The sequence below is a fragment of a genome, assembly GCF_019968985.1.
Source record: "MAG: Porospora cf. gigantea B chromosome Unknown PgB_NODE_325_length_22137_cov_159.007, whole genome shotgun sequence".
NCBI lineage: Eukaryota > Apicomplexa > Conoidasida > Eugregarinorida > Porosporidae > Porospora > Porospora cf. gigantea B.
Window position 1 is genome coordinate 1 of NW_027178929.1, and position 22,137 is coordinate 22,137.

At 52.2% G+C, this 22,137-nt stretch overlaps 11 protein-coding genes across 20 annotated transcripts; 8 read left to right on the forward strand and 3 right to left on the reverse strand.

Annotated features, from left to right (window-relative positions):
* Window positions 1-798: 798 nt before the first annotated feature.
* KVP17_001608 (uncharacterized protein) lies at window positions 799-1,431 on the forward strand (the record flags this gene model as incomplete). The annotated part of the gene is made up of 1 exon (XM_068517176.1): window positions 799-1,431. One exon carries the CDS (start codon window positions 799-801, stop codon window positions 1,429-1,431), a length of 633 nt encoding a protein of 210 aa, XP_068375388.1.
* Window positions 1,432-1,478: 47 nt separating this feature from the next.
* KVP17_005225 (uncharacterized protein) lies at window positions 1,479-2,199 on the forward strand (the record flags this gene model as incomplete). The annotated part of the gene is made up of 5 exons (XM_068515031.1): window positions 1,479-1,499; window positions 1,526-1,659; window positions 1,686-1,773; window positions 1,802-1,878; window positions 1,917-2,199. 5 exons carry the CDS (start codon window positions 1,479-1,481, stop codon window positions 2,197-2,199), a joined length of 603 nt encoding a protein of 200 aa, XP_068375397.1.
* A 188-nt stretch (window positions 2,200-2,387) lies between these two features.
* KVP17_001612 (uncharacterized protein) lies at window positions 2,388-3,332 on the forward strand (the record flags this gene model as incomplete). The annotated part of the gene is made up of 1 exon (XM_068517184.1): window positions 2,388-3,332. One exon carries the CDS (start codon window positions 2,388-2,390, stop codon window positions 3,330-3,332), a length of 945 nt encoding a protein of 314 aa, XP_068375395.1.
* Window positions 3,333-3,456: 124 nt separating this feature from the next.
* KVP17_001605 (uncharacterized protein) lies at window positions 3,457-7,244 on the forward strand (the record flags this gene model as incomplete). 3 transcript variants are annotated; one of them, XM_068517171.1, is made up of 3 exons in its annotated part: window positions 3,457-4,684; window positions 4,713-5,846; window positions 5,875-7,244. In XM_068517171.1, 3 exons carry the CDS (start codon window positions 3,457-3,459, stop codon window positions 7,242-7,244), a joined length of 3,732 nt encoding a protein of 1,243 aa, XP_068375383.1. The 3 variants fall into 3 exon arrangements, with proteins under 3 accessions (XP_068375383.1, XP_068375381.1, XP_068375382.1); XM_068517169.1 differs by lacking the exon at window positions 5,875-7,244 and having other exon boundaries at window positions 3,457-4,606; window positions 4,713-5,860; XM_068517170.1 differs by lacking the exons at window positions 3,457-4,684; window positions 4,713-5,846 and having other exon boundaries at window positions 5,982-7,244.
* Window positions 7,245-7,354: 110 nt separating this feature from the next.
* KVP17_001607 (uncharacterized protein) lies at window positions 7,355-7,800 on the forward strand (the record flags this gene model as incomplete). 2 transcript variants are annotated; one of them, XM_068517174.1, is made up of 3 exons in its annotated part: window positions 7,355-7,525; window positions 7,552-7,638; window positions 7,666-7,800. In XM_068517174.1, 3 exons carry the CDS (start codon window positions 7,355-7,357, stop codon window positions 7,798-7,800), a joined length of 393 nt encoding a protein of 130 aa, XP_068375386.1. The 2 variants fall into 2 exon arrangements, with proteins under 2 accessions (XP_068375386.1, XP_068375387.1); XM_068517175.1 differs by having other exon boundaries at window positions 7,552-7,800.
* Window positions 7,801-8,036: 236 nt separating this feature from the next.
* KVP17_001606 (uncharacterized protein) lies at window positions 8,037-10,854 on the reverse strand (the record flags this gene model as incomplete). 2 transcript variants are annotated; one of them, XM_068517172.1, is made up of 3 exons in its annotated part: window positions 8,037-9,031; window positions 9,059-9,655; window positions 9,735-10,854. In XM_068517172.1, 3 exons carry the CDS (start codon window positions 10,852-10,854, stop codon window positions 8,037-8,039), a joined length of 2,712 nt encoding a protein of 903 aa, XP_068375384.1. The 2 variants fall into 2 exon arrangements, with proteins under 2 accessions (XP_068375384.1, XP_068375385.1); XM_068517173.1 differs by having other exon boundaries at window positions 8,037-9,655.
* A 1,125-nt stretch (window positions 10,855-11,979) lies between these two features.
* KVP17_001613 (uncharacterized protein) lies at window positions 11,980-13,389 on the reverse strand (the record flags this gene model as incomplete). Its single annotated transcript, XM_068517185.1, has 1 exon — window positions 11,980-13,389. One exon carries the CDS (start codon window positions 13,387-13,389, stop codon window positions 11,980-11,982), a length of 1,410 nt encoding a protein of 469 aa, XP_068375396.1.
* Window positions 13,390-13,576: 187 nt separating this feature from the next.
* On the forward strand, window positions 13,577-15,422 carry KVP17_001604 (uncharacterized protein; the record flags this gene model as incomplete). 3 transcript variants are annotated; one of them, XM_068517168.1, is made up of 3 exons in its annotated part: window positions 13,577-14,083; window positions 14,124-14,423; window positions 14,463-15,422. In XM_068517168.1, the coding sequence occupies 3 exons, from the start codon at window positions 13,577-13,579 to the stop codon at window positions 15,420-15,422; spliced, it is 1,767 nt and encodes a 588-aa protein (XP_068375380.1). The 3 variants fall into 3 exon arrangements, with proteins under 3 accessions (XP_068375380.1, XP_068375378.1, XP_068375379.1); XM_068517166.1 differs by lacking the exon at window positions 14,463-15,422 and having other exon boundaries at window positions 14,124-14,435; XM_068517167.1 differs by lacking the exons at window positions 13,577-14,083; window positions 14,124-14,423 and having other exon boundaries at window positions 14,523-15,422.
* A 148-nt stretch (window positions 15,423-15,570) lies between these two features.
* KVP17_001609 (uncharacterized protein) lies at window positions 15,571-18,312 on the forward strand (the record flags this gene model as incomplete). Of its 3 annotated transcripts, XM_068517179.1 has the most annotated exons (7): window positions 16,014-16,096; window positions 16,166-16,264; window positions 16,374-16,751; window positions 16,793-17,401; window positions 17,464-17,541; window positions 17,602-17,764; window positions 17,860-18,312. In XM_068517179.1, the coding sequence occupies 7 exons, from the start codon at window positions 16,014-16,016 to the stop codon at window positions 18,310-18,312; spliced, it is 1,863 nt and encodes a 620-aa protein (XP_068375390.1). The 3 variants fall into 3 exon arrangements, with proteins under 3 accessions (XP_068375389.1, XP_068375391.1, XP_068375390.1); XM_068517178.1 differs by lacking the exons at window positions 16,014-16,096; window positions 16,166-16,264; window positions 17,464-17,541; window positions 17,602-17,764 and adding an exon at window positions 15,571-15,816 and having other exon boundaries at window positions 16,489-16,751; window positions 16,793-17,192; window positions 17,217-17,306; XM_068517180.1 differs by lacking the exons at window positions 16,014-16,096; window positions 16,166-16,264; window positions 16,374-16,751; ... (2 more) ...; window positions 17,602-17,764; window positions 17,860-18,312 and adding an exon at window positions 15,571-15,906.
* A 1,104-nt stretch (window positions 18,313-19,416) lies between these two features.
* KVP17_001610 (uncharacterized protein) lies at window positions 19,417-19,980 on the forward strand (the record flags this gene model as incomplete). The annotated part of the gene is made up of 1 exon (XM_068517181.1): window positions 19,417-19,980. One exon carries the CDS (start codon window positions 19,417-19,419, stop codon window positions 19,978-19,980), a length of 564 nt encoding a protein of 187 aa, XP_068375392.1.
* A 73-nt stretch (window positions 19,981-20,053) lies between these two features.
* On the reverse strand, window positions 20,054-21,674 carry KVP17_001611 (uncharacterized protein; the record flags this gene model as incomplete). 2 transcript variants are annotated; one of them, XM_068517182.1, is made up of 3 exons in its annotated part: window positions 20,054-20,294; window positions 20,371-21,129; window positions 21,181-21,674. In XM_068517182.1, 3 exons carry the CDS (start codon window positions 21,672-21,674, stop codon window positions 20,054-20,056), a joined length of 1,494 nt encoding a protein of 497 aa, XP_068375393.1. The 2 variants fall into 2 exon arrangements, with proteins under 2 accessions (XP_068375393.1, XP_068375394.1); XM_068517183.1 differs by having other exon boundaries at window positions 20,371-21,674.
* Window positions 21,675-22,137: the final 463 nt, after the last annotated feature.

Genomic DNA, 22,137 nt, shown 5'->3' on the forward strand with positions numbered 1-22,137 from the left:
CGTTCAGCGTTACGCGGACACGGTAGTTGATCCATTGTTGGATGCGTGTGTTGCGACCCTGTAAGATGTCAGAGAGTTACTTCCAAGGATGAACACTCACCATCACCTTTTTGGAAAATCAGTGTTTTCTAGGCCCACTCATACTCACGGTCACCAAGTTTGATGTCTAGGACGAACAGGAGCGAGCCCTATCCCAGACCCTACAGACCTCTAGACGGCCGCCCTCCTTGGAGCAATGAGTGCTCGGCGGATGTCCCTCCGCCTCCTCCCCAACGACCATTCGTGCCGCAGTACCGAAACTCAAGACCCCCGCCTCGGACATACGCCCACGAGCCAACTGAGCCGCGTTGGCAGCTGTCAGAACGCCGTTTCGTGCCTTCCCTCTACACTGTCCCGACTGGAAATCAGAGCCACTCAACAGAGCAGGTTCGCGCACCGGCGCTCCGGGCACCGGCAGTCTTGGCGTCTCCTGGTCCGCGTCAGATTTATCCTCCTGCTGCCTCTCACCGCATGCCTGTGGTGCCCTCCAGAGACCCCACCAACATTCGATTCCCATCCTCCGGCTCATACCCTCCAATGACCCCACCAACATTCGGTTCCCGCTCGCACAATCCTTTCCTAAACCGCGCTACAGCCGCTCAACCGCCTCCTGTCGAAGAGGAACACCACTGCAATGTCTGTTCTCGGAGTTTCCACTCGGAACGAGGGTTGGAGACCCACATCGATGCCGAACATGTTCCTTGCGACGAAGAAGGCTGTACCTTTACGGCGCCTGCACGATATATGATATTCCACGCGATGAAGCATGTGCGAGACCGGCAAGGCCGGCTGCCTGATGACCCGGAAGTGGTCAATGAATGGATAGCGCGGCGACGAGCGCGTTTTCCCGGTTCGAAGAAAAAGGAAAAAAGTTCTGGACCCTTGCCGATGTTCGAGTCCATGCTGAAGAAAGGAGCAGGGTCAGCGCACGGACTGAATATTCGCGGATCGTCAGCATTCATTCCGTCGATGTCTGGCGTTCTCCGACGAGAACGGGAAATCCACGACAACGTTTTTGAGACAGTGCCAAACAACAACATGCCCGTGCCAGCCAGACGGCAGAGAATACAGGGCCTTCTGGAGAGCTACCTCAATAAAGCTGCCGTTATGCAGGGTAAGAGGAGTATTCCCCACTACCTTCTCCGAGAGCCGTTTAAAATCTGCGAGCGCATCCTGTGCAAAAAGGACTGCAAATTCGGCGCAGACTGCAAGCAGTCTCACGACTTGGCTGCATACTATCGGTATTTAGACCTTCGACACCAAGCCAACCTTGACATCCACATGCGACCTCCGTTGATATACAGGCTGGTGAAGGATGACGTTTGCGAGTATGAGACAAAGCTGTTGACGGCTATTCGCTATTTGGTCAAAAGTGGTTTCCTTAAGGGCTAGCTGCTTTTTGATGTTCTGTGAGTCATTCTTGTCTGAAATGTCTAATTATGGCCGTCTTCTCCACCAAGGTGAGGGTTGGGATACGTCGATACAGGCCATTGAAGCAGTTTTCCTGTCCATAGCTGGGCTGGCTGCGATAAGCTGCCTGTCACGCGCAGACTACAACCTTCCACTGTTCCTATTCATCTGGTGGGTATTCTTCCACATTCCGGACGACGCACTGACATCGTGAGCTTCAGAGAGGCCCGACACAGCCCTCAGTATCGCCAAGACCAGATGCTACATGAATGGCAGTACAACGATGTGCACCATCAGAGGATGCAGCTCGTATCGAAGCGATTCGTGAGCCCGTGTGTCTTTCCTCATTTAGCGCCAGCAGAGGGTGCTGCTGGGCTTCATCGTAATCTCATTAGCACAGGACGTTTTTTTCTTGCTGTATTGGCGTGAGTGAGAGGGCTTTCAAGAACAGCCTCCAAATGGTTCAGCAACGCGTGGCAGTCTGTGGAGGACTTCACCCACCACTTCCACTCGATCGTGTGCCTTGTGGCGCTGATAGAACTCCTGCTGAAGGTGTTCGTGGTGCTGGCTTTACTCGTTCCTGGTAGTGTCATGGACTGCGGTAGCTGCTGTGCGAAGCCTGACGAGTACGTTGCCTACGAGGTCCAGACTTATACCCAAGCACCAAACGCCGCGAAGCAATTCGACTACCATGTGCTGCCGTCAGACCAGTACTCTTCTCTGCACCACAAGGTGGCTTATCAGGCTTGAAGAACAGAGGAACTCGTTGATATCCGTGACAATGACAGGACTCTTTCATAGACACAAATGGAAACGACGAAATTTGTCGTTGTATGCTCGAAGCCCTGAGCAGAGGACTTCGCTTTCGCTGTAACAACCACGCAAGCATTCCCCAGCGCTGGTTCTCAAACAAACTGCCCCACTTCCAGAAACCAAAAATGACGCTTGACGAGGTGAAGCTCTTGCATACGTGGACCGGCGAGCTGCCTGACATCACCGATAAGCTGTTCCAGGAGTCCGACAACTTCGTCGTGGTGTACGCTGATTCCAGAAAGTCGCTGGCCGAGGCCAGTCCGAGTCTTTTGGAACTACTTAGGAGTCTGGGTGAACCCGCTCCTCGAATGTTTTACCACGAGTCAGCACAAGAGGCGATCTGGTTGTTCAAAGGTATGCGACGACAACGACTGCCGCTTCCCAGCGGTACTGACAAGCTGGACCTAGCGACAGCTGAGAAGTTTTTCCAACCGAGGAGCGAGCCAGCACTCGATGAAGGTGGGTTAAGTCACGACTCCTTCCAAGAAGTCTCGAGGCCTCTCCTTCTCGTGTCCGAGATGGCGGGTTGTGCGGGATGTGTCACGCTGCAACCGTTTGTGCCGGTGCTCCGGCAGCTGTTGCGGATTCCGGTGTACACATTTAATCTATCGCGTAATGACTTTCCTCCTGGGTGTCCGGTTAGCCGCGTTGCCCCAGGAGTGTGTCTTTTGGAGGACGGGAAAGAGAGGCATCTGGAGGAGTTCGACCCCGTCAGCATTCTGAGGTCTCTGACAACTTCTGTGGACGAAGAGACACTTATCGCACTCCAAGCTAAGTGGGAGAAGCGGAAGGCGTTGGTGGCGCGTCTAGTCGTCGCGGCTGAGTCGCTGGGTGGGATCAACTCGCGGCTGGTTAGCGTGTGCTCAAAACGGGCACTCGACAACCCTTTCGACTTCGTTCCAAGCGCCTTGTTTAAGGCCGGCATGCTGAAGGCGTCGTCTCTCGATGAGTCCAACGAGCAGCTGCGGCGTCTGGTGGAGGAAACAGAATTGGATGGCGCCCTTCTCTCACAGGCCGAACGCAAGGAGTGTCAGAAGGTTCATGTGAGTGATGCCGCCAAGTCTCAATGATGTCTTTGTGAACTACGGCACATCTTTGTGCACCTTGAGGCTAAACGCTCAGACTCCTCTGCTCCCCTTCTGAAGGTCTGAGGAGGAGGTTTTTCACCTGTTGACTAATTGTAAATTGGGCAAAATGCTGTTGAAGTGCGAGACCCGGAGTTTTCGTGTGAAAGGCCTCGCCTTCCACCCTCAGCACCCCTGGGTTCTGGTCTCGCTTCACAATGGGGCAATCCAGCTTTGGGATTACCACCTGGGCGCTCTTTTCGATAAATTCGAAGGACATGAAGGCCCCGTAAGAGGAGTCGACTTCCACGGCTCGCAACCCATTTTCGCAAGTGGAGGTGATGACTTTAAGGTTATCGTTTGGTCCTACCGTACACGTCAAATGCAATTCGCCCTTCTGGGACATTTGGATTACATCCGTACGGTGCAATTCCATCATGAAAGCCCCTGGTTGCTTTCGGCGTCCGACGATCAGACCGTCCGTATTTGGAATTGGCAGAACCGCAACTGCATTTCCATCCTCGCCGGACACAATCACTACGTGATGTGTGCACAGTTTCACCCAAGTCAAGACATACTCCTCACGGCCTCGTTGGATCAGACAGTTCGAGTCTGGGACATCGAAGGGTTGAGAGAGAAGCACGACTCCCGAGCAGGGAACAGTGGGGCGCCGGTGGACCTTTTTGGCACTTCTGATGCCATTTGTCGGTTCGTCATCGAGGACCATGACAGGGGCGTCAATTGGGCTTGCTTCCACCCAACATTGCCCCTAATCGCTTCGGCGTCAGACGACCGCGTTGTCCGGCTTTGGCGCTATTCAGGCGCGAAGTGGTGGAATGTGTGGAGCTTCCGAGGTCACTTCAACAACGTATCTTGCGTTGCATTTCACCCCACGAAGGAGCTGCTCATATCTAACTCAGAGGACAAGACTATCCGCATTTGGGACATCAACAAAAGAACCATGTTACATTCCTACAGACGTGAACATGATCGTTTTTGGGTTCTCGCCGTGAAGCCCAACAGTGATGTTGTTGCTGTAGGACATGACACAGGAATGGTGGTCTTCAAATTGGAAAGGGAACGTGTTCCCCATGCAATTCCTGCTCACGATACGCGGCTGTTCGTCGTGAAGGATGAATGGCTTACGATCCGCGACATTCACTCCCAGCTGGAGCAACAGATCGTCCAGATCACCAAACCCTACACCCAATGCATCACCTCGTGCCAGATAAACCCATACAACGGACCGAATTCTGGTACGACTCTTCTCTACTTCATATGTGTGTTATGCTATTTGTGTTCCTTATCGCATCCAGGGGCATTTGTTTTTTTACTTTTATTGGAGGTCTTTAAGACTTGTGGGTTCGTTGCATCACGTCATTTCAGCTGACATCCAAGTACTCGTCACCCACCAACCAACTGGCGAAGATTCGGGCCCGACTTACCATGACATCGTAGTCAGCAACAACGCTGGCGGCTTCCAGCAGATGTTCAAAACTTACAGGTCAGAGGCCCTGGCAGCCGCGTTCCTCAACCGCCAGCGGTTGGCGATGCTGACGTCCAGTACCACTCTCTCCGTCGTCTCAACTGTACTGGAGGCCGTCAAACGCGTGGAAATCTCGTTGCCGGTCAGCAAGATATTCCCAGCAGGCTCTGGTCGTCTCTTGCTGCTCGAAGAGGATGACGCGACTATGCATTTGTTTGACGTCGCAACGGCGCGATGCCTAAGCTCCATTTCAGCCCCCTATGGAGGTGTGAAGGAGGTGAAGTGGGCTCTGGATGGAGTCCACTTCGGAGCCATGAGTCGTCACCACGTCATTCTAGGCAGTGTCGTGGGGGACACTGTCAAGGTGCTGGGGACCCACCATGAAACTCTCCGCATCAAGTCCATTTGCTTCGACGAAACCTCGACTTGCTTGTACTTCTGCACGCTGGACCACGTAAAGTACCTGTTGGAGGGCGATCTCACGGGCATACTGCAAGCGGTGAAAGACGCGGCTGTATACATGCTGCGAGTCGAGCAAGGATTCCTCCATGCGATATCACGAGACGCCCCTATCTTCGCAAAGCAGCTTGTCGGCACGGTGGAACCTCAGCTGAAGGCAGCTCTACGAGAGAAACGATTCGACAAGGTGGCGTTATTCATTCGTAACGGGCGCCTCTGCGGCAATTCTTTGGTCGCTCACTTAAAACAATCGGGACATGCGGATGTGGCACTCATGTTCGTAGAGGACTGTACGACTAAGTTCCACTTGGCGCTGGAGATTGGTAACTTGAAGGTTGCTGAGGCGTGTGCCATTGAACTGGATGAGAAATCATTCTGGCACAAGCTAGGTCTCGACGCCCTCACCCTGGGCAACTTTGAAATGGCTGAGGCTTCTTTCCAGAAGGCTCGGTCCTTCAACGATCTGATGCTCATGTATGTCATGAGCGGCCACACTGAAAAACTAGGACGGCTCCAGCAATTATTCAAGAAGCTCGACGACCCGCTTGGCGTGTTCACCGCCAGTCTGCTTAACAGTAGGTGCACATAGAAGCCATCACACAGACGAGCCAACTGCCCGAGCTGAGGTGGTGAGTTCCTTGGGCCACTCCGCTCTTGCGGCGGCCATACGCCTGAGTAACGGGCTCCCTACAGATTCCGTAGACCGGGCAATGCTAGATGCCGTTACCGCCGATGTGAAGCACAATCAACCACTCGAGTTACCCGAACGTGTCTTCATCGCACCTGTGAAGCCTTCCTCTGCCACTAACTGGCCAGGCATAAGCGAGGTGCAGCCGCTGTCGTCCTTTGACCTCGCAATGCAACAATCTGAGGGTGTGACGTCGCTTCCAGCGCAGGTGGCGCCTCCGTCCAGCCTGCAGGATGCTGCTCCACAGAGAGATTTCACCGCTGCCTGGAATCACATGGACCTTTCTGCTTGGGACGACGATGTCACCGTACCGTTTGATGACGAGAGGCCACCTGCGAAGACTGTGCCGAATGCTCGCCTGCCCAGCGCACTGCAGCGAATGTTCGACAGCGGATCCAAAATGCCCGCGGATCTCATTCTTCTTGGCGATTACAAGGGCGCTTTGAACCTGTTGCAACACCGAGTTGGACTTGTCAACGCTGAACCCTTACGAGACCTAGCCAAACAGCTGGTGTTCTCTACGTGCGCGTACCTGCCCGGATCTCCCATGGCCGAGTCGCTGGAGTACCCCATTCTAAGCAGCGGGTCAAAGCGTTTCGAGCCGGAACCCCTTCTTCCCTTTGGCGCTGCTTACTTCGAGCGCCAACTAGCGACCATTTACAAGTTATTCCAAACACGCAATACTGATGCTGGATTGGCAACAGCGACGACGACTCTTCAGGCGTTCACATTGGCTGTTGCGGATGAGGAGGAGTTCTTCCTCACCGCCTTGAAACGGGCGGCGGCATACAAGCTGCAGTTTCTTCTCGAACGCGCGATCAAGTCAGCTGAGGGTGCTCGACGACTGGAACTCATCACACTGGCTGTATCACTCGACTTGCTCCCTGCCCATCGGTTGCTCGTGCTTCAACGGGCTCTAGGTGAACTATTCAAGGAGAAGGCCTTTAGGACCTGTGCTGAGATTTGCAAGGCCATCATCAACGGAGACTTCCAGTCCGTTCCTGGTTTAACCGATCAGGCCAACAAGGCGGTTGCCGGAGCACGGCAGGTGCTGGGTCGCGTCGAGAACAACGCTGTTAACGCATTAGACGTTCGCGTGGTGCATATCTCGCCAGAGACGTCTGTGGTGTGCGCCAAGGACCTGAAGCAATTGCCTGGTGACGCAGCAGTGTGTCCTTACTGCGGAGCTCATCTCGCACTGAAGTACAGCCACACTCTCTGCCCATTATGCGAGATCGCTGAGGTAGGGGTAAGGTGCCTTGGGCTGCAGCTGAAGCGTCTCTGAGCCAATATTGAGTGAATCATCTAGTTCTGAAAATCGGTCTCGCCCACAAATTATTTAATAAATAAGATAAAATAACGAATGATTTGTGCGATATTTGGCATTTTTCGGAAATGAACATTGACACAACCAGCACTAACACCAGCCTGATGCGCAACCACCGGAAGGCTCCGGAGGCAGCGCCCACCAACGTCAATCTTCTTCAATCGTCTGCCATTGTTCGGAGTCAGTGCGTGGTACTGAACGCAAGTGAAGAGTACTCCTCGCTGGAAGACTTGATAGACGTGAGGCTCCTTCCTTTCCGTCACAGATTCAAGACTCTGTATGCCTTCTCTCGGACACTGACGAGCAGCTGCTCCTAAAATTTACGTTTGGGGTTCCCGTCACAGTTTCAGAGGTGAGGCGAGCCGCGTGTCGCCACCAGATTGTCGTCACTGCAGATTCGCCACCGGATGTTTCAGACGTTAGTGTGGCCGCTCCATCAGAGGTCCAGTGTTTCGCTAACAAGGATGGTAATGGAATTTACTTTAGGTTGATTTATCTTAGGTCTTTTATGTGATATATATTTATTGGCTTATATTCTAATTTAGCGCTGACATTGATTCTCAGCTCTGGATTTCGCCGACGTGGAGGATCTGGAGCCACTTCAAACCTTTGTCATGGAATCACTCACCCACCAGGCCACTCTTCTCGGCACTAAGTTCCGAAACATAACATCTCTCTACCTGTTCGTTCGCGGGAACCAAAGCAACGCGGATCTTACGTACTTGAACGACGTGTGCCTCACCGGCAGCGTCAGTAAGGCTTACGCGCACTAGAAGCTTGGAAAATAAAGGTGACCTCCGGCTCCGATTGCCAGCTCTCGGCGATTCGCAGCAGCATTCGGCGGATGTGTTTCACAGATGCGTGACGCAGGAACTCGCAGGTGCCTCCTTGGCGGTTGAATCTGGGGGCCGCTGGATTGGCCAGCACCGATGCCCAGAGGCTGTCGCAGTAGCGAGCTAGACTCGGCTGAGGGTGGCACGTGTCGCTGAGCACCTCCTCTCTCATAGTGTCGATTTCTTCTGGCGAGAGCCACTCTAAGGGGCTGGGAAACTCCTTGAACAGAAACGAACGCAGTGCCTGCTGCACCTTTCTTTCGGCCTTCTCCTTATCCGTTTGCAGCACCACCTCTAAGAAGGTGGATGTCCTGTCTGGGAGCAATCCGCTTCGAGCTGTCACGATGTATCCTAGGGAGTCTCGCGTTCGGAGCGTATCAAACAGGTATGCAGAGAGCCTACTAGCCAGGGCCTGCTCCAGATGCACACTTGCCAACCACTCTGGGGTTCCAGGCATGTACTTGGGTGAGACGGGGACGGTGAGCACCACAGCACTGGTCTCTTGATCGGTTGGAAACCGTCGTAGCTGAGACTTGATTTGTCGTCGGCGGTACTGGCGAAACTCCGTGGGGGGCTCTGCCAGAAAAGGAGCCCAGTCATCCAAATAATCTCTGTTCCCGACTAACAACCCCGTCCAGGTCCAGTCTGAAGGCGCGTCCGGCCAGTCTTTCGACTCAATCATCGCGTCTAGCAGCTGAGCCTCCTGCTGTAGCGTCAGGCTGGGCTCGTACAGTGCCGCATGCGCCTCCCCCGCTGCCAGCATCGCCAGCGGAGCCTGAGAGATCTGGGAATCGATTTTCATCCGCCGGCCGACGCAAATTTCAGCAGGGAAGCGTTCCCAGGAGTTCAGCCCGGCGTTTAACCTCTGGACAAATTGGGAGAGCTCTTGTGAGTACACTCTGGCATTCGGAACTGTGTGACCAACACCTGACAACCTACACGTAATGCTAACCTCCGGGCCTACCGGCGTGTAAACCGCTGAGAGGTCGACTCCGCAGTCTTTTAATCTGGACCCCTTCTTGCTGCTCGTGAACGTATCCATACTGTGGCTGATGTACTGATGCAGGAGACTGAGGGTCAGCATGTCTGTTTCACTGGGAGCTGTGTACAGTAATCTGACGGTTGTCGTTGGTGTTGCACTTCTAAATCCTCCACTCCACAAAGATCCCGTTCTTAAGAGTTTCATCTTCGACTTTGCCAATTTGTGATTCGCACAAGCCTCTACCGCAGGCTGTTTCGTCCACTTAGTGAGCTCAGGCGAATTCAGCAGGTCCACGTCCTCGTAGGGGGTCTTGTACCATGGCTCGACATGATCGGGCTTGACTGGCTGGCGCGTCATCCACACCACTAGGGGAGTCTCGACCTGAATGCCTTTCACCAGCTGGGAAAACTCCGTCCATAATTCTGCGTCGTCACCCACGAACGACGAGAAAACTCCAGGAATCTCCTCATCGGAATGAACTAGGGCCAACGAGGACGAGAGGGTTCCGGCTTCAGCGAGCATGTCCGAAGACGGAGATGTTAGACTTTCGCGTTCTGGGACATGTCAAAATGTTCACAATTATTGCTACGAAATTATTCTTGTAAATAATAATATTTGTTTCGAATAACTCACTTTTGGCGTTGGATGTAGCCTTTTTGAAGTAATTTTCATGCTCGCCTTTTCTAACATTCTTTAGCAAGCTAAGTAGAGCAGCTACCACCGATTTGACTTCGTCTATGTTGTCGTCCATGGGCACCGCCATGGCCAGCAATGGGAACTCAGACGTGGGGTTCTCTATGTGCACATCCAGAAAGGACGACACCTTGCTAGTATTTTGTAAGCAGGTGTCTCTAACCAGTGATGACAACGTGTCCCCCAACAAGCTCGCGAACATCGGTCGCCTAGAGGCTGGCAGGGGCACCGCCAGCACAGTCGTGGGAACAGCGCCTTTCATCTTGAATGAAGCTGCCTGGATATCGCCTGTGAGCACTCGAGGAGCATGCCGACATTGCCCGTGTTTGTCTGGCAGAATCCGGCCAAATGTAGCCTCAACCGCTGGCAAAATAGCCTCCATGTCCAAAGGTGATATTACGGTGGCAGCCGCGTTACGAGCGCAGTAATGGGTGGTCACGAACCGTTTCAGCTTCAAAGGTGAGTCGATCCCGCGCCCTTGCGGATCTTCAACCAGAGAATTTTTCGTTCCCGTGGCGAACTTGTCAAATGGCTTAGGAAGATGGTCAATGATGACTTCCCACATCCTAGCCACGTCGTTTGACAGGTTCTTACTGTGCTCGGAGTTGACATTACGAACTTCTCGAACAACCCGGTCAGCGTGCAGAGAGGGAAGTCTGAACAACGCCGAGAATCTGCTTAAACCGTCGGCAAGGCCAGACACCACCAGACTTGCGAAGAACACCGTCTGGGTTGATGACGTGTACGCATTAACTCGGCCTCCTCTCGACGACAAGAACACGTCGAAAGCGGAGGGCTTGTCATGAGCAAACGACCCCAAAAAGAGGGAGTGCTCACTCCAATGAGCCATTCCGGGCAGCTCGACAGGGTCATCCCAAGACCCCACATTGAACGTTAAGGAAAACGCGGCTCGTGTAGCGCTTGGGTCCTGAACAAGCAGAGTCCTCAACCCATTTGGTAGCGACGCCACAGTGGCGGTGCGGGGATCGTTGGGAGGTGTCTGGATTGGTGAGAGATGGCTGGCACCAGCGATGCACAGAGCGGGAATCGCTGTACGCATACGACAGGAAAGGACTTTCGTTTCTGGAGATTTTTCCTTGAGTTATGTGAAACAGGAGAGAGTTCCGGACGTAAACTCAGGCGACCACTCCGGATCATTCGCATCCAGCATTCATTCCGCGTCTCAACGCAATCGGAATTGTACTGAAGCAGTCCTCCCTGGTGGCGACACTTGAAGCAACAGCTGATACGTTGCAAGGAAAGTTGACGTGTTCCAGAAAGCACTGATACGTTGCAAGGAAAGTTGACGTGTTCCAGAAAGCCCTCCTTCAACGGAAACGGCGTAGCTGGAGGTGGAGTAGGGGTAGAGATTATGACGCCTCTGTCAACAACGCACATCATCAACGATGACGTCTTGTTGTCAGCAGGCGTGAAGTATCCAGCCGTTCTCAAATGACAGTCGTTAGCCATCGACGAACACTGCTGGGACAACACTGATGTCATACTGGTTCGGTCCTGCCGCGTGACTTATGCAATCCGAGGGCATCAAAGTCTGGCGGTAGTGGAGCGGAACTTCGTCTCAAACCCGTTACGCGAAACACTGGAAACATCGAGCAGGTTCCAACAGCAACAAGATAAGTCCACGCCTGCACGCACGAAGCATTCCTCAACAGAAACCGCAAACGCCATCCCTGATCCCCCAGCATAAAACACTTGTGGGGCCACTTGAATGGCGTGGTGGGGTCAGTGGTAGGAGGTTCAGTTATCGCAGTGGCAGTAGAGGTAGTTGTGTCACCGGCAGTAGTGCTTAACGGTTCCGGAGTGATATCAAAGCAAGCGCTGATAGCCCACACCGTCCCAGGCTCATCGTAAACCTTTTGGAATTCGGCCGGCTCACGGCCCCACCCACTGCTGCGCCAAGTCCTCCGCTGCAATGCCTTTCCCTACATGAAACACGTAGGATCCCATGTGGCAGCTGAGTCGGCGGTCGTAGTTGAAATGGAATCAGGAGTCGGAGTGGTGCTGATGTTTTTTTCCGGCACACACATTAAATAAGGAGAAGGCCAAAGTACGAGAGGAGGCAGCCGAATTTGCGTGCGGAAATGAGGCAAAGTTACATAACGAAAAGCAATGAATACTTTCACGAACACCTCAGTTACATACCGTCCTTTGACGGTGTACCATTCTAAAGCTCTTCCACTGTCTCCAGATGAGCGGGACACTCCTCACAGCGACGGCCCCTACGTCGCCCTAACTTCTTGGTCACGATCTCAACATCCTCAACATCGGGACTCGGAGTGCCGTCGAGGCCGCTGGGGAGCAGATTCGCTCTCGCTATCTCTGACTTCAGCTTGTCGAAGCACCGCTCTCCGAGACACTCCAGAGTGATTGTCGTCCGCATGCGAACGGGTTCCCTAATCGTCCTGACGCAGACCTGGCCGTCCAAAGTAGCTCCCTCGTCCGCACAATAGGCCACAGGCTCTTCGAAGAGGACACACAACCCATCATGGAGCGCAGAACCCTCAGGACAGACGGGGGTAGAGGGCTCGTGGTCCACCGCAACGCACTGACACGTGGCGGGCCTTGGGAACGCAGATCCAGAACGGCACTTCTGCTCGAAGCCCGGAGGGCATATGTACTGAGCCGGCCTGCGCTTCAGGCGGTAGCACTCGTCGTCAGTAGCTCCAAATCGGAGTACTGGGCACTTGTAGACTGGGGGGACTGGAATCTGCACACAGCATTCTTTGCCGTTGAACACCGCCTCAGCAGGTCCCTCACAAAAGATCTCAGGGTCCGTCTCAGTTCTTCGGAGGCACGTCTTCGAGACTAACTCTAGACTGCTAGAGTCAGCTTTCTTGGTCATCTTAGAAACCTTGCAGGGCTGGGTCGAGCACACGTCAGCCGTGGCGCTACCCAGGAACCGCTTCCCTTTCCTCTCCGCAATGCGTTGTTGAATGACATCCCGACTGGCGAAGCATTTTTCCCCAGAGCACTGCATGTCGATGTAGCAGTGAGGCCCGCATCCTTCGCCTGGTAGCGTCTTGTCGGTGCAGTCCACCATCTCACTCATGACGCAGCGGCCACCGTCGAGCGTCCAGCCAGGAGGACACATCAGGGAATGCGCAAAGGTCTTGTTGGTGAAGCACTGGTCACCCTCCTTGTAGCAAGAGACTGGACATTCAGGAACCAGTTCCACAGGAATCTTTTCTAGACAAGACAAGCCGTCCATTTTGGAGTCGTAGGGGCACTGAGCATCCATGGTATCCTTCCTGTGTCGAATACAAGATCCGTCTTCAAGAGAAAAGTCCTCCTCACAAGTGAAAACGGGCTTGGTCGTCCTGGTGCATACATAGCCGTCAGACGGGCTTCCATCAGGGCAGATATACTGCGCCTCAGTTTCCTCGTCCATCACACAGCACCCCTCCAGTCCCTCGTATGAAAAACCGGAGCTGCACATCACCGCTGGAACCTGCCGCTCCACAACTTGCACGCAGCCTATGCCCACACAATCAGGAACGCACAGGCCACTCTCCTCGGACACACCTGCAGGACAGGCACCACGACCAATGGCCAGAAGGACAGCAACTACTTTCATGAGAAAATGGAATATGAAAATAAGTGCACGTAATCTATTAAACCCCACAACATTTCTTCTAATTCGGAGATGTGGCGTTGTTCGGTGCACTAGACGACCACAAACACCTTGCCGTTATGATTGCCATACAATTTGATGATCCGGTTTCCTCTCCTGATCCCTCTCAGTCCCGAACAATTTGGTATTTATGAAGTACGCACAGCTTGTAATTGGCCCTGCCGGCTGCGGCAAAAGCACCTACTGTTCCATCATCCAGGAGCACTGCACAGTCATTGGCCGGAGCTGCAAAGTGCTGAATTTGGACCCCGCTGCTGAAACATTCAAATATGAGTGCTCTTTTGACATTCGGGACATAGTCACCCTCGATGACATAACGGAAGCCATGGACCTCGGGCCCAATGGAGGCCTGGTGGAGGCCATGGAGTACGTGGTGGACAACCTCACAGATCTCGAGGAAGGTCTCGACTGGGTAGGGGACGACGACTTCCTGCTACTCGACTGCCCAGGCCAAATAGAGCTCTACACTCACTTGTCCGTCATGCGCGACCTTGTCGTTGCATTAGAGCGCTGGGACTACCGAGTGATTGCGATCTATTGTATGGACGTGTCTTTCGTCTCCGATCCGTCGAAGTTTCTCAGCGGGGCGTTGTCAACGTTGTCGGCGATGATTCGGTTGGAAGTTCCGTACTTAAGCGTAGGTTGCGTTTTCGGCGGATTTGGCTCATATATTGCAGGTACTCACGAAGTGCGACCTTCTTGGTGATCGTACGGAAGAAATCGAAAACATGCTCGCTCGAGAGCCCTTCGAGATCGCTGGCGCCGTATCCGGCGTGTTCGGAGAGAAGTATCGGAAGCTTCACTGGCAAATATGCAGCTTACTGACTGAGTTCTCGCTGGTGCAATTTGTCACTCTGAACTACAACGACGAATCCAGCATCAACGAATGTCTCAGAGCAGCCGATCACGCCATCCAATACGGAGAAGATTTAGAACCCAAGACTGATTTTGACATGAACGCTAACGAAACTGGCAGTGTAGAAATGTAAAAGATTGACACATGCGAATGCATGTAGGTGGAAACTGTGGAAATTCGGTTTCAATTTTGTGAATATTACTTCACGGCCATCAGGCTGATGCAGAAGAAAGCACCCCCCAAGCGTAAGTGGTCTCTGACTATACGGAAGAACCGCTTACAACGGGAGCTGGAAGAAATGATCCAGTTGGTTGAGTCCCTGGAAGGCGATTTGCTCGAAGGAAGCGGGATGACCAGCGAGGACAAGAACAAGGAGGACGAGTTTATGAAAATCAAACGACAGATCTTGGAGTTGGTGGAGAGCACCAAAGACAATGTCCGGAGCCGGCACCTGTTGCAGCAGACACAGGGCAACACTGTTGAGGTCATCCAGAAGGGCGCGCAAATTAACAGCAGCCTGAGAAGCCTGGATGAGTTGTTCCAAGCGATGAAGGAAGCGTTCAAACGTCAGACTCGCCTGAAGAAGCAGTTTGACGAGCAGCAGCTTGATGTGCGATTCAAAGATATGCAGATGCTGAAGCATCAGATCGAGGAATGCCGAAATCTTGCCAGCAACGCTGCAGGATTCACAGAGAACGAACTGATGCAGATGACGGACTTCCGATCGCAAATGGAACAGTTTGGTATTGAACTTCCCAAAGGGAAGGGAGAGTATCGCGAGCCCAACGCTGAGGAGCAAGGAGCTATGCAACGTTGGGCTGAGCGAGACCAGCAATTCGATCACCAAATCGACGAGATTGGGCAGGTGGTTGATCGTCTAGGCGACATCGCCATTCGCATTGGCGAGAAAGCCGACCAGCAAAACCTAATCGCGATGGACCTCTGTCGCCAGGCGGATGCAGCTAACGAGGAACTTTTAAACGTGAATGCAAAGGTCCACGCGGTGCTGAAAAAGGGTGGGCCGTCTATGCACTTCTTCCTCAAGTTGGTCCTCACGTTAACCTTTTTGGGGCTGCTGGGATGGCTCTTCAACCTCGTTGCTCAACGAATCGGTTTCTAAGAACACTTCCTTTTTTATTGCGAAGATTTAAATACATGCCGTCAGTATTTTCTTCTGAATAAAAAAATTGCGCCTCCATGTCTCCCTGCTCTGCCCTCATTAGACGCTCACTCGTGCTCAGGCCATCAAAAATAATTTCTGAATTAGGATGGGAACCACTCTATCTGTTGAGCAGGCCGGCGACGCTCTGGGGGCTTTGGTGCGAGGAGAAAGGAGTGACTGGGCGACGGTGCTGCAGCACGAAGCAGATGGACTGTTTTGGCGGCAGGCGTTAGAACTATCCAACGGAAGAGACTACAAATACGCCCTGACTTTCTTGACAACTGTGCTGTCGAAGGCCGGCACGAAAGGCCACATGAGCCTGGAAGGTATCACTCAGGAGGAGCAGGTGTTTGTGAGGGCAGCTTTGCGACTTCTGGGACTTCTAGTTGCCGAGCTACATCTTCAAAAAAACGCTGGTAAAGACACTTTCTCTCTTGGTTAACTTTTTTTGGCTTACCCAACAACTTCTCAGAACTGGCCAAGGATGTCCTCTGGAGCCTCGAGGAGGTTCAGTCCCATAAAGAGGCTGACACCCGTGAAATCTCAACGATGCCTGCAGAGGATGAAGAGGTTCAGTCTGCCAAGGAGACTGACACAATCTCAACGAAGCCTGCGGGCGAAAGGGCCACAAGGTAAATTGTACTCTTCCTTTTACTCTTTTCTTTTAAGTCTCCGTACAGTTCATGCTAATTGATCCCCAGTGCACTGGCCTCTCTTTTGAGTGTCGATTCTCCTCCGTCTACCCAGCCACTGGCTCATCGACTTCTATCAGCACTAAGCGAGCTTCTTTTTTCTCGAAAGTGAGTCCCATATTTATTTACAATTATCATCGAATTTCGTACTAATATTTGCAATCATTATGTTTCGTACCATTAGATTAGTCCTTCTGTTGTTTCACTGAGTTTTCAGTTTCTGCGTCGACTTGTCGGTGCCAATTAGGACTGAAACTGAGCGAGCCCATGTGGTGGCCACACGCTGCCTCTGGCAGGGAGGCGTCGCACACAAGCCCGTACGGGTGCTGCAGTCGGACGCGCTGCTTCGAAACCGTTGCTGTGTTCTGTCTACACTCACTACAGTGCTCAGCGAGCCCGTGTTTGCTCCCCCGTCTGACAAGCAGCAAGACTGGCCTATCCTCACACTCTACGCTTCCGGTGAACTCCCGTACACGGCCACTCTGTTCTCGTCCCTGCTCAGTTGTACCTTCCGACAGAAGCAGTTTACCGTGGCGGAGGACACCTTCTTTCGGCATTGCTGTCTGCTCATAGATGGGCTTGTCGCCACCAAGTGGTAGGTCTTCCAATAGATTTATGTTTTTGATCCCTTCGCAGCGGTAAACGTAATGTCTTCGAGGTTGTGCTCTCTAATCTCAAAGTGATTACCGACCTTGATTATCTGGTTCAGGGTTTCGATGTTCGATTGGGAGCGCTGGATAAGTTCGCTACCTACTTTGCAGATGACTCGCCGATGGACGCGACACATCTCGTCTGCATTCTTCTCTGGAAGCTACTGTCAACCAATGAGGATGTGAGCGATTTTCCCTTATGCAATTTTCCTTTTTTGGCGTTTATTTTTAATTTACTTAACGATGTGGTTAATCCGTCTCAGTTCTTCGCACTCTTCGTGCAGCACGCACAGGCGCCCTCCATCATTCGTTGCCTACTACGCTTTTCTGTGAGAACAGCGATGGCGTGCTTCGAAGCGAGTCACGAGAAGGTAAGCAGCCGTTTCGTACGTCTCCTTCACGCTTCACAGCTTCCTGACTTACAGAACCAGTTGTTACTTGACCGCATGTGCTTAGTGGAGTTCATCCTACTACTTCTGTCCTCATCCCGAGATTTCTCAGTGAGATTGAACGATCAGGTTGAGATTTCCTCTGATCTTGGATTTCCAGGCTCCCCGTGTTGCCTGGCCGATCACGTATTATTCGCAGTCTGGAAGTAGGGGTTCAAGAAGTATTGAATTCTTTTTTTCTGATTTCTTTTATTTTATCTCTGTCCAGGCTTCTTTTGGCTTCCACCAATGGAGCTCACCCGATGGACAGTGGCATTGACATGCTGATGGCTACGCTCAGTAATGTGTAAGATATGCACTTGAATTTCTCCTACTTTGCTCATTCTCGATGTGTCATCGTTTCCAGATCTCCCTATGTGAAGAGCTTCAATGTTCAGAGCGCTCGGCGGTTGGTCAACCTTGTCCAGCGCTTTTCTCGACCCAAATGGCTGTGTTCTCAGCAACTCAATTACCAACAGCTGATCTCTGTTTTCGAGGTCATAAACAACCTGATTCAGTATCAATTTGAGGTAAGATATGATAAGATATAATTATATAAGATATAATTATTTTAGATAGAACCTTATGTTTTATTGCGGATGACGTCCATAATATCTTCTCCCAGGGGAACGCGGAACTTGTCTACGCTATCCTTCGGCAGCATGAGCTGTTTGAGGCAGTGGATAATCTGTCATTCGACAGCATTGCGGAAGCAGTGGTCGACGGAAGTGAGTCGCTAATAATTCAACAATGTTCACTAATGGTCGACACAGCGTCTGATTGGTGCCCCTCTGCTGATTGGTTTGATGAGTGGAAACCGAAGCTCCAATTAAAGATTGTTCAGAGGGTGATCGTGCATCTCCTGCCCCACATTGAAATACAACGTGAAAGCCATGACCTCGACCAGCGAGGCTGCGTGAAGCTCGTTCGGCGGTCAACCCTCGTCGGAGTGCTCCCCGTACCGCACCCCATAGTGATTAAGTCCTTTAGAGGCAACGCCTTCACAGGTCTGTGGTTGACGCATTCCACGTGGACCTTGGCGACCTATCTCGTGCCTGATGTTGGATCTCCAGAATAGTCCGCTGTCAATGTTCTCAGCAATTTTGGATACGCCGTACCTTAAATAGTACATTATATGCGTCTGGCCTGCTTTCTAGGAGTAAAGATGTCAGGCACTGACTGCTTCGGAAAACGACTGCAAAGAGAAAATGTAGAAGCCGAACATTGTCATCAGGGAACTACACTGAGATCTGGTTGGCATGGGCGAGTCCGCCAGCCAGTCCACTGGATGTGGCAGCAGGCTTGGGTATCACCAGGCTGGTGGACGCACAGATCTCTCGCAGGCGACATTTAGTGCTGGAGAACCGGGAGAATGTCGAGTCGGCGATCGCACGCGTACAGGTAGTTCAGCCTTCCCAACAGTTACGCAAGTTAATCTACCACAAGGCCATAAAAAAGGCAGGCAACGGACCTCTTTCACAGTATAACGATGAAAAGTTGAAAGAGCTGACGAATGGAAAGAATGAAAAGTTGAACGAATCTGGAGGCCTCTCGGTGTTGCAGGGCGCTACGTGTAGCCTTGGAGTTCCCTCCTTTGTAGGCTAGTCGTTCCTCTCGTACTTGACTAGTATCCTTTAGAAGGAAGAAGACAGTAGGATAAAAGTAACCTGTCTCACGACGGTCTGATTCCCATCTGATAATGTCTCTCTCTCACATAGATCGCAGAACTAGATAGGTCAAGAGATAAGTAAAAAGACATTGAGAGTTGTGGTATTTCAAGGTCGTCGTGGAACTCCCATGTATGCCACACCTCTCAAATTCAGTCAGTCAGTCGAGCATAGTTTGAGTTGAGCTCAGCTCAAGACTTTTCTTGCAGACATCCACGGCCACGCTCAAGGACGAACTAGGAGTCATTTGCGTCACCACGCGCCGGGCTTCTTGTACAGTCAGCGCCCTCCACTCGCATGCTGTCTCTACAGTTCTGGACGAAAATGAAATAAAATAAAAATAAAATAAAATTCACTAATTGATGCATAAAGGCCACGTGGTTGACTTGACCTGTTTGGGTCCGCTCATACAGATCCAGAACCGCCGTGCACGTCCTGGCATCGCGCATCCAGAATAGTCCGTCGTCAATCTTCTCAGCAATTTAGGATACGCAGTATCTTAAATACTACATTCTATGCGTCTGGCCTGCATTGAGGGAAGGGAATGCAACGAGCGCTTTCTATTGGGTCTATCAGGTGTAAAGATGCTAGGTACTGACTGCTGCAGAAAACGGCTCCCAAGAGAAGAAGAATCAAACACCACAGCGCGCCTCGCCAGGATCCCGCAGAAACTGAAGCAAGCCATATCCAGGAAAATGCAAAGGTCGGCCAGTCCAAGAATTCCAGCCGCCGTTTCGACGCCGTTCCAATCGGACTCAGTCTCATCTGATACCGAAGGAAGCTACACTGAGATCTGGTTGGCATGGGCGAGTCCGCCAGCCAGTCCACTGGATGTGGCAGCAGGCTTGGGTATCACCAGGCTGGTGGACGCACAGATCTCTCGCAGGCGACATTTAGTGCTGCTAATCGTCAACGAGGAGGACCGGGAGAATGTGGAGTCGGCTATCGCGCTCCGAAAAGGCGTACAGGTAGTTCAGCCTTCCCAACAGTTACGCAAGTTAATTTACCACAAGGCCATAAAAAAGGCAGGCCCTCTTTCACAGTATTACGCTGAACGAAAACGAGCCTGCCAAAAGTGACTGAATAAAAGTGTACGATCTCGTGATGAAACTCGTACAATAATTTAAAGGTAAAAATGGTTCACTCCTTCAATTACGCAACAATCGCATGGCAGAAGCTGACCAGTCGCTCGTTCCATTCCGGATCTACGTCGGCCACTATGGCCTGGTCAAAGGTCAGCTGCACCAGCTCTTCGAATCTGGAGGCCTCTCGGTGTTGCAGGGCGCTACGTGTAGCCAACAGACGGCAGCGAATGGCGTCGAGAATGGCCAGGCACACAGGAATTTCGGAGATAAATCTGCGCTTGAGAAACGCAAGAACTCGGCGTATAAATCTGGGAAAATATAATTAAAAAATGAATATTCACAATAAAAGAATACACGCATGGATACGAAATGATATGGACTCACTGTTTGGTATCCGACGCAGTAGGCAGCGTGATGACGCCCTCGGTCGGATCTGGGAACAGAATGTCCAATAAGGACTCGAATCTGGTTTGAGCCCGCGTCAGGAAAAGAGCGCGTATGTCCAGAATGGGGGTGGTAAGCGGAGACCGCAAGGAAGAGAATTGTGGTTCATGAGCGGTAGAAAAGGACAGCAAAGAGGATTTCAGGGGGTCAGAGCACGTGTGGTACCCTAGACGAAGAGCCTGGACATCATATAGGGAACACGCTACGACCTTCACAGAAAATAACCCCACCTTCCGAATCTTCGTATCTGCCTTTTCGAGTTGGCCCCCAATTTCCCCGACGGCCTCCACGACAGGAAGCTCATTCAGAGGCACTGGTTGGGCTGCTGCCTTGAGAACCTCCTCTCTCCACGGTCTGAGGAGGTCGCAGATGCCTGCCAAAGCGTCTGCCAGCAGCTGAGGAGTGATGAACTCAACATCAGGCGGTAGAATTGCGTCCAGGGCCAAAGACTTCTGTGTGAACACCGTGATCATATCTGTCCAATCTCTGACCTGCACCAACATCGCCCCCTTCCGGTCCTTCAGAGATACGTTCCGTCGCATAGCCATCCTGACCTCCTCCACCGCATCGGAAAGCTCACCAATCTTATGCAGAACATCCACGGCCACGCTCAAGGACGAACTCGGAGTCGTTTGCGTCACCACGCGCCGGGCCTCTCGTACAGTCAGCGCCCTCCACTCGCATGCTGTTTCTACAGTTCTGGACGAAAATGAAATCAAATATATAAAAAATATATTATAATTCACTAACTGATGCATAAAGGCCACGTTGTTCACTTGACCTGTTTGGGTCCGCTCGTACAGATCCAGAACCGCCATGCACGTCCTGGCATCGCGCAGCGGCGCCATTCTGTCAAAGGACCCTTCCAGAATCTCCTGGTCAAACCGCAGCGAGGTGCATTCATCTAGGAGGGACAGACGGCGTTCTGCAGCGAGCTCCTCCGCCTCGGCGGCTTTCAGAAGGGGTTGGTCGTGGAGAAGCTCCTTTAATAGATACGACTGGCTGAAGGCGGCTTGCACGGACTGTTCAACTGCAATGTAATCTTGTAGCAGCCGCTCCGTCTCCATCAGGGACTGCACAATGTCCGCCCTCCTACTTTGTACAGCCTGCAGCAGCTCCTGATCCAGCTGAGACACCTGCTTGTCCATCTCTTTGATGGTGCGGGCGACCAGCTCCGCTCCGCCTCGCTTGGCGCACTTGACGAACTCAAGAACAGAAGTAGAGTTGAGCTCTAAATCGGCCATATCTGAACGTTTCCAGAGAAATTAAATGGACCTCTCAACTTTACACAAACGCACTGCCTCTCACACAAGACCTCCTGCTTTCGCAAGCGTTCCCCCTCTAGATCCTCTGACATGGGGATTCAAACTTGCTTCACATGTTCATCATGACTCAGGCAGGTGGTGCATGTACGGTTTCATTTAAAATACCCCCCTTAAATGAGAGTCTCGCGGTCCATCCTGTCAAAGGCACTGCCTCTCACACGCAAGACCTCCAGCTTTCGCAAGCGTTTCCCCCCCAGATCCTCTGACATGGGGATTCAAACTTGCTCCTTCTCAGTTCACATGTTCATCATGACTCAGGCAGGTGGTGCATGTACGGTTTCATCTCGGATACCCCCCTTAAATGAGAGTCTCGTGGTCCATCCTGTCAAAGGCACTGCCTCTCACACGCAAGACCTCCTGCTTTCGCAAGCGTTTCCCCCCC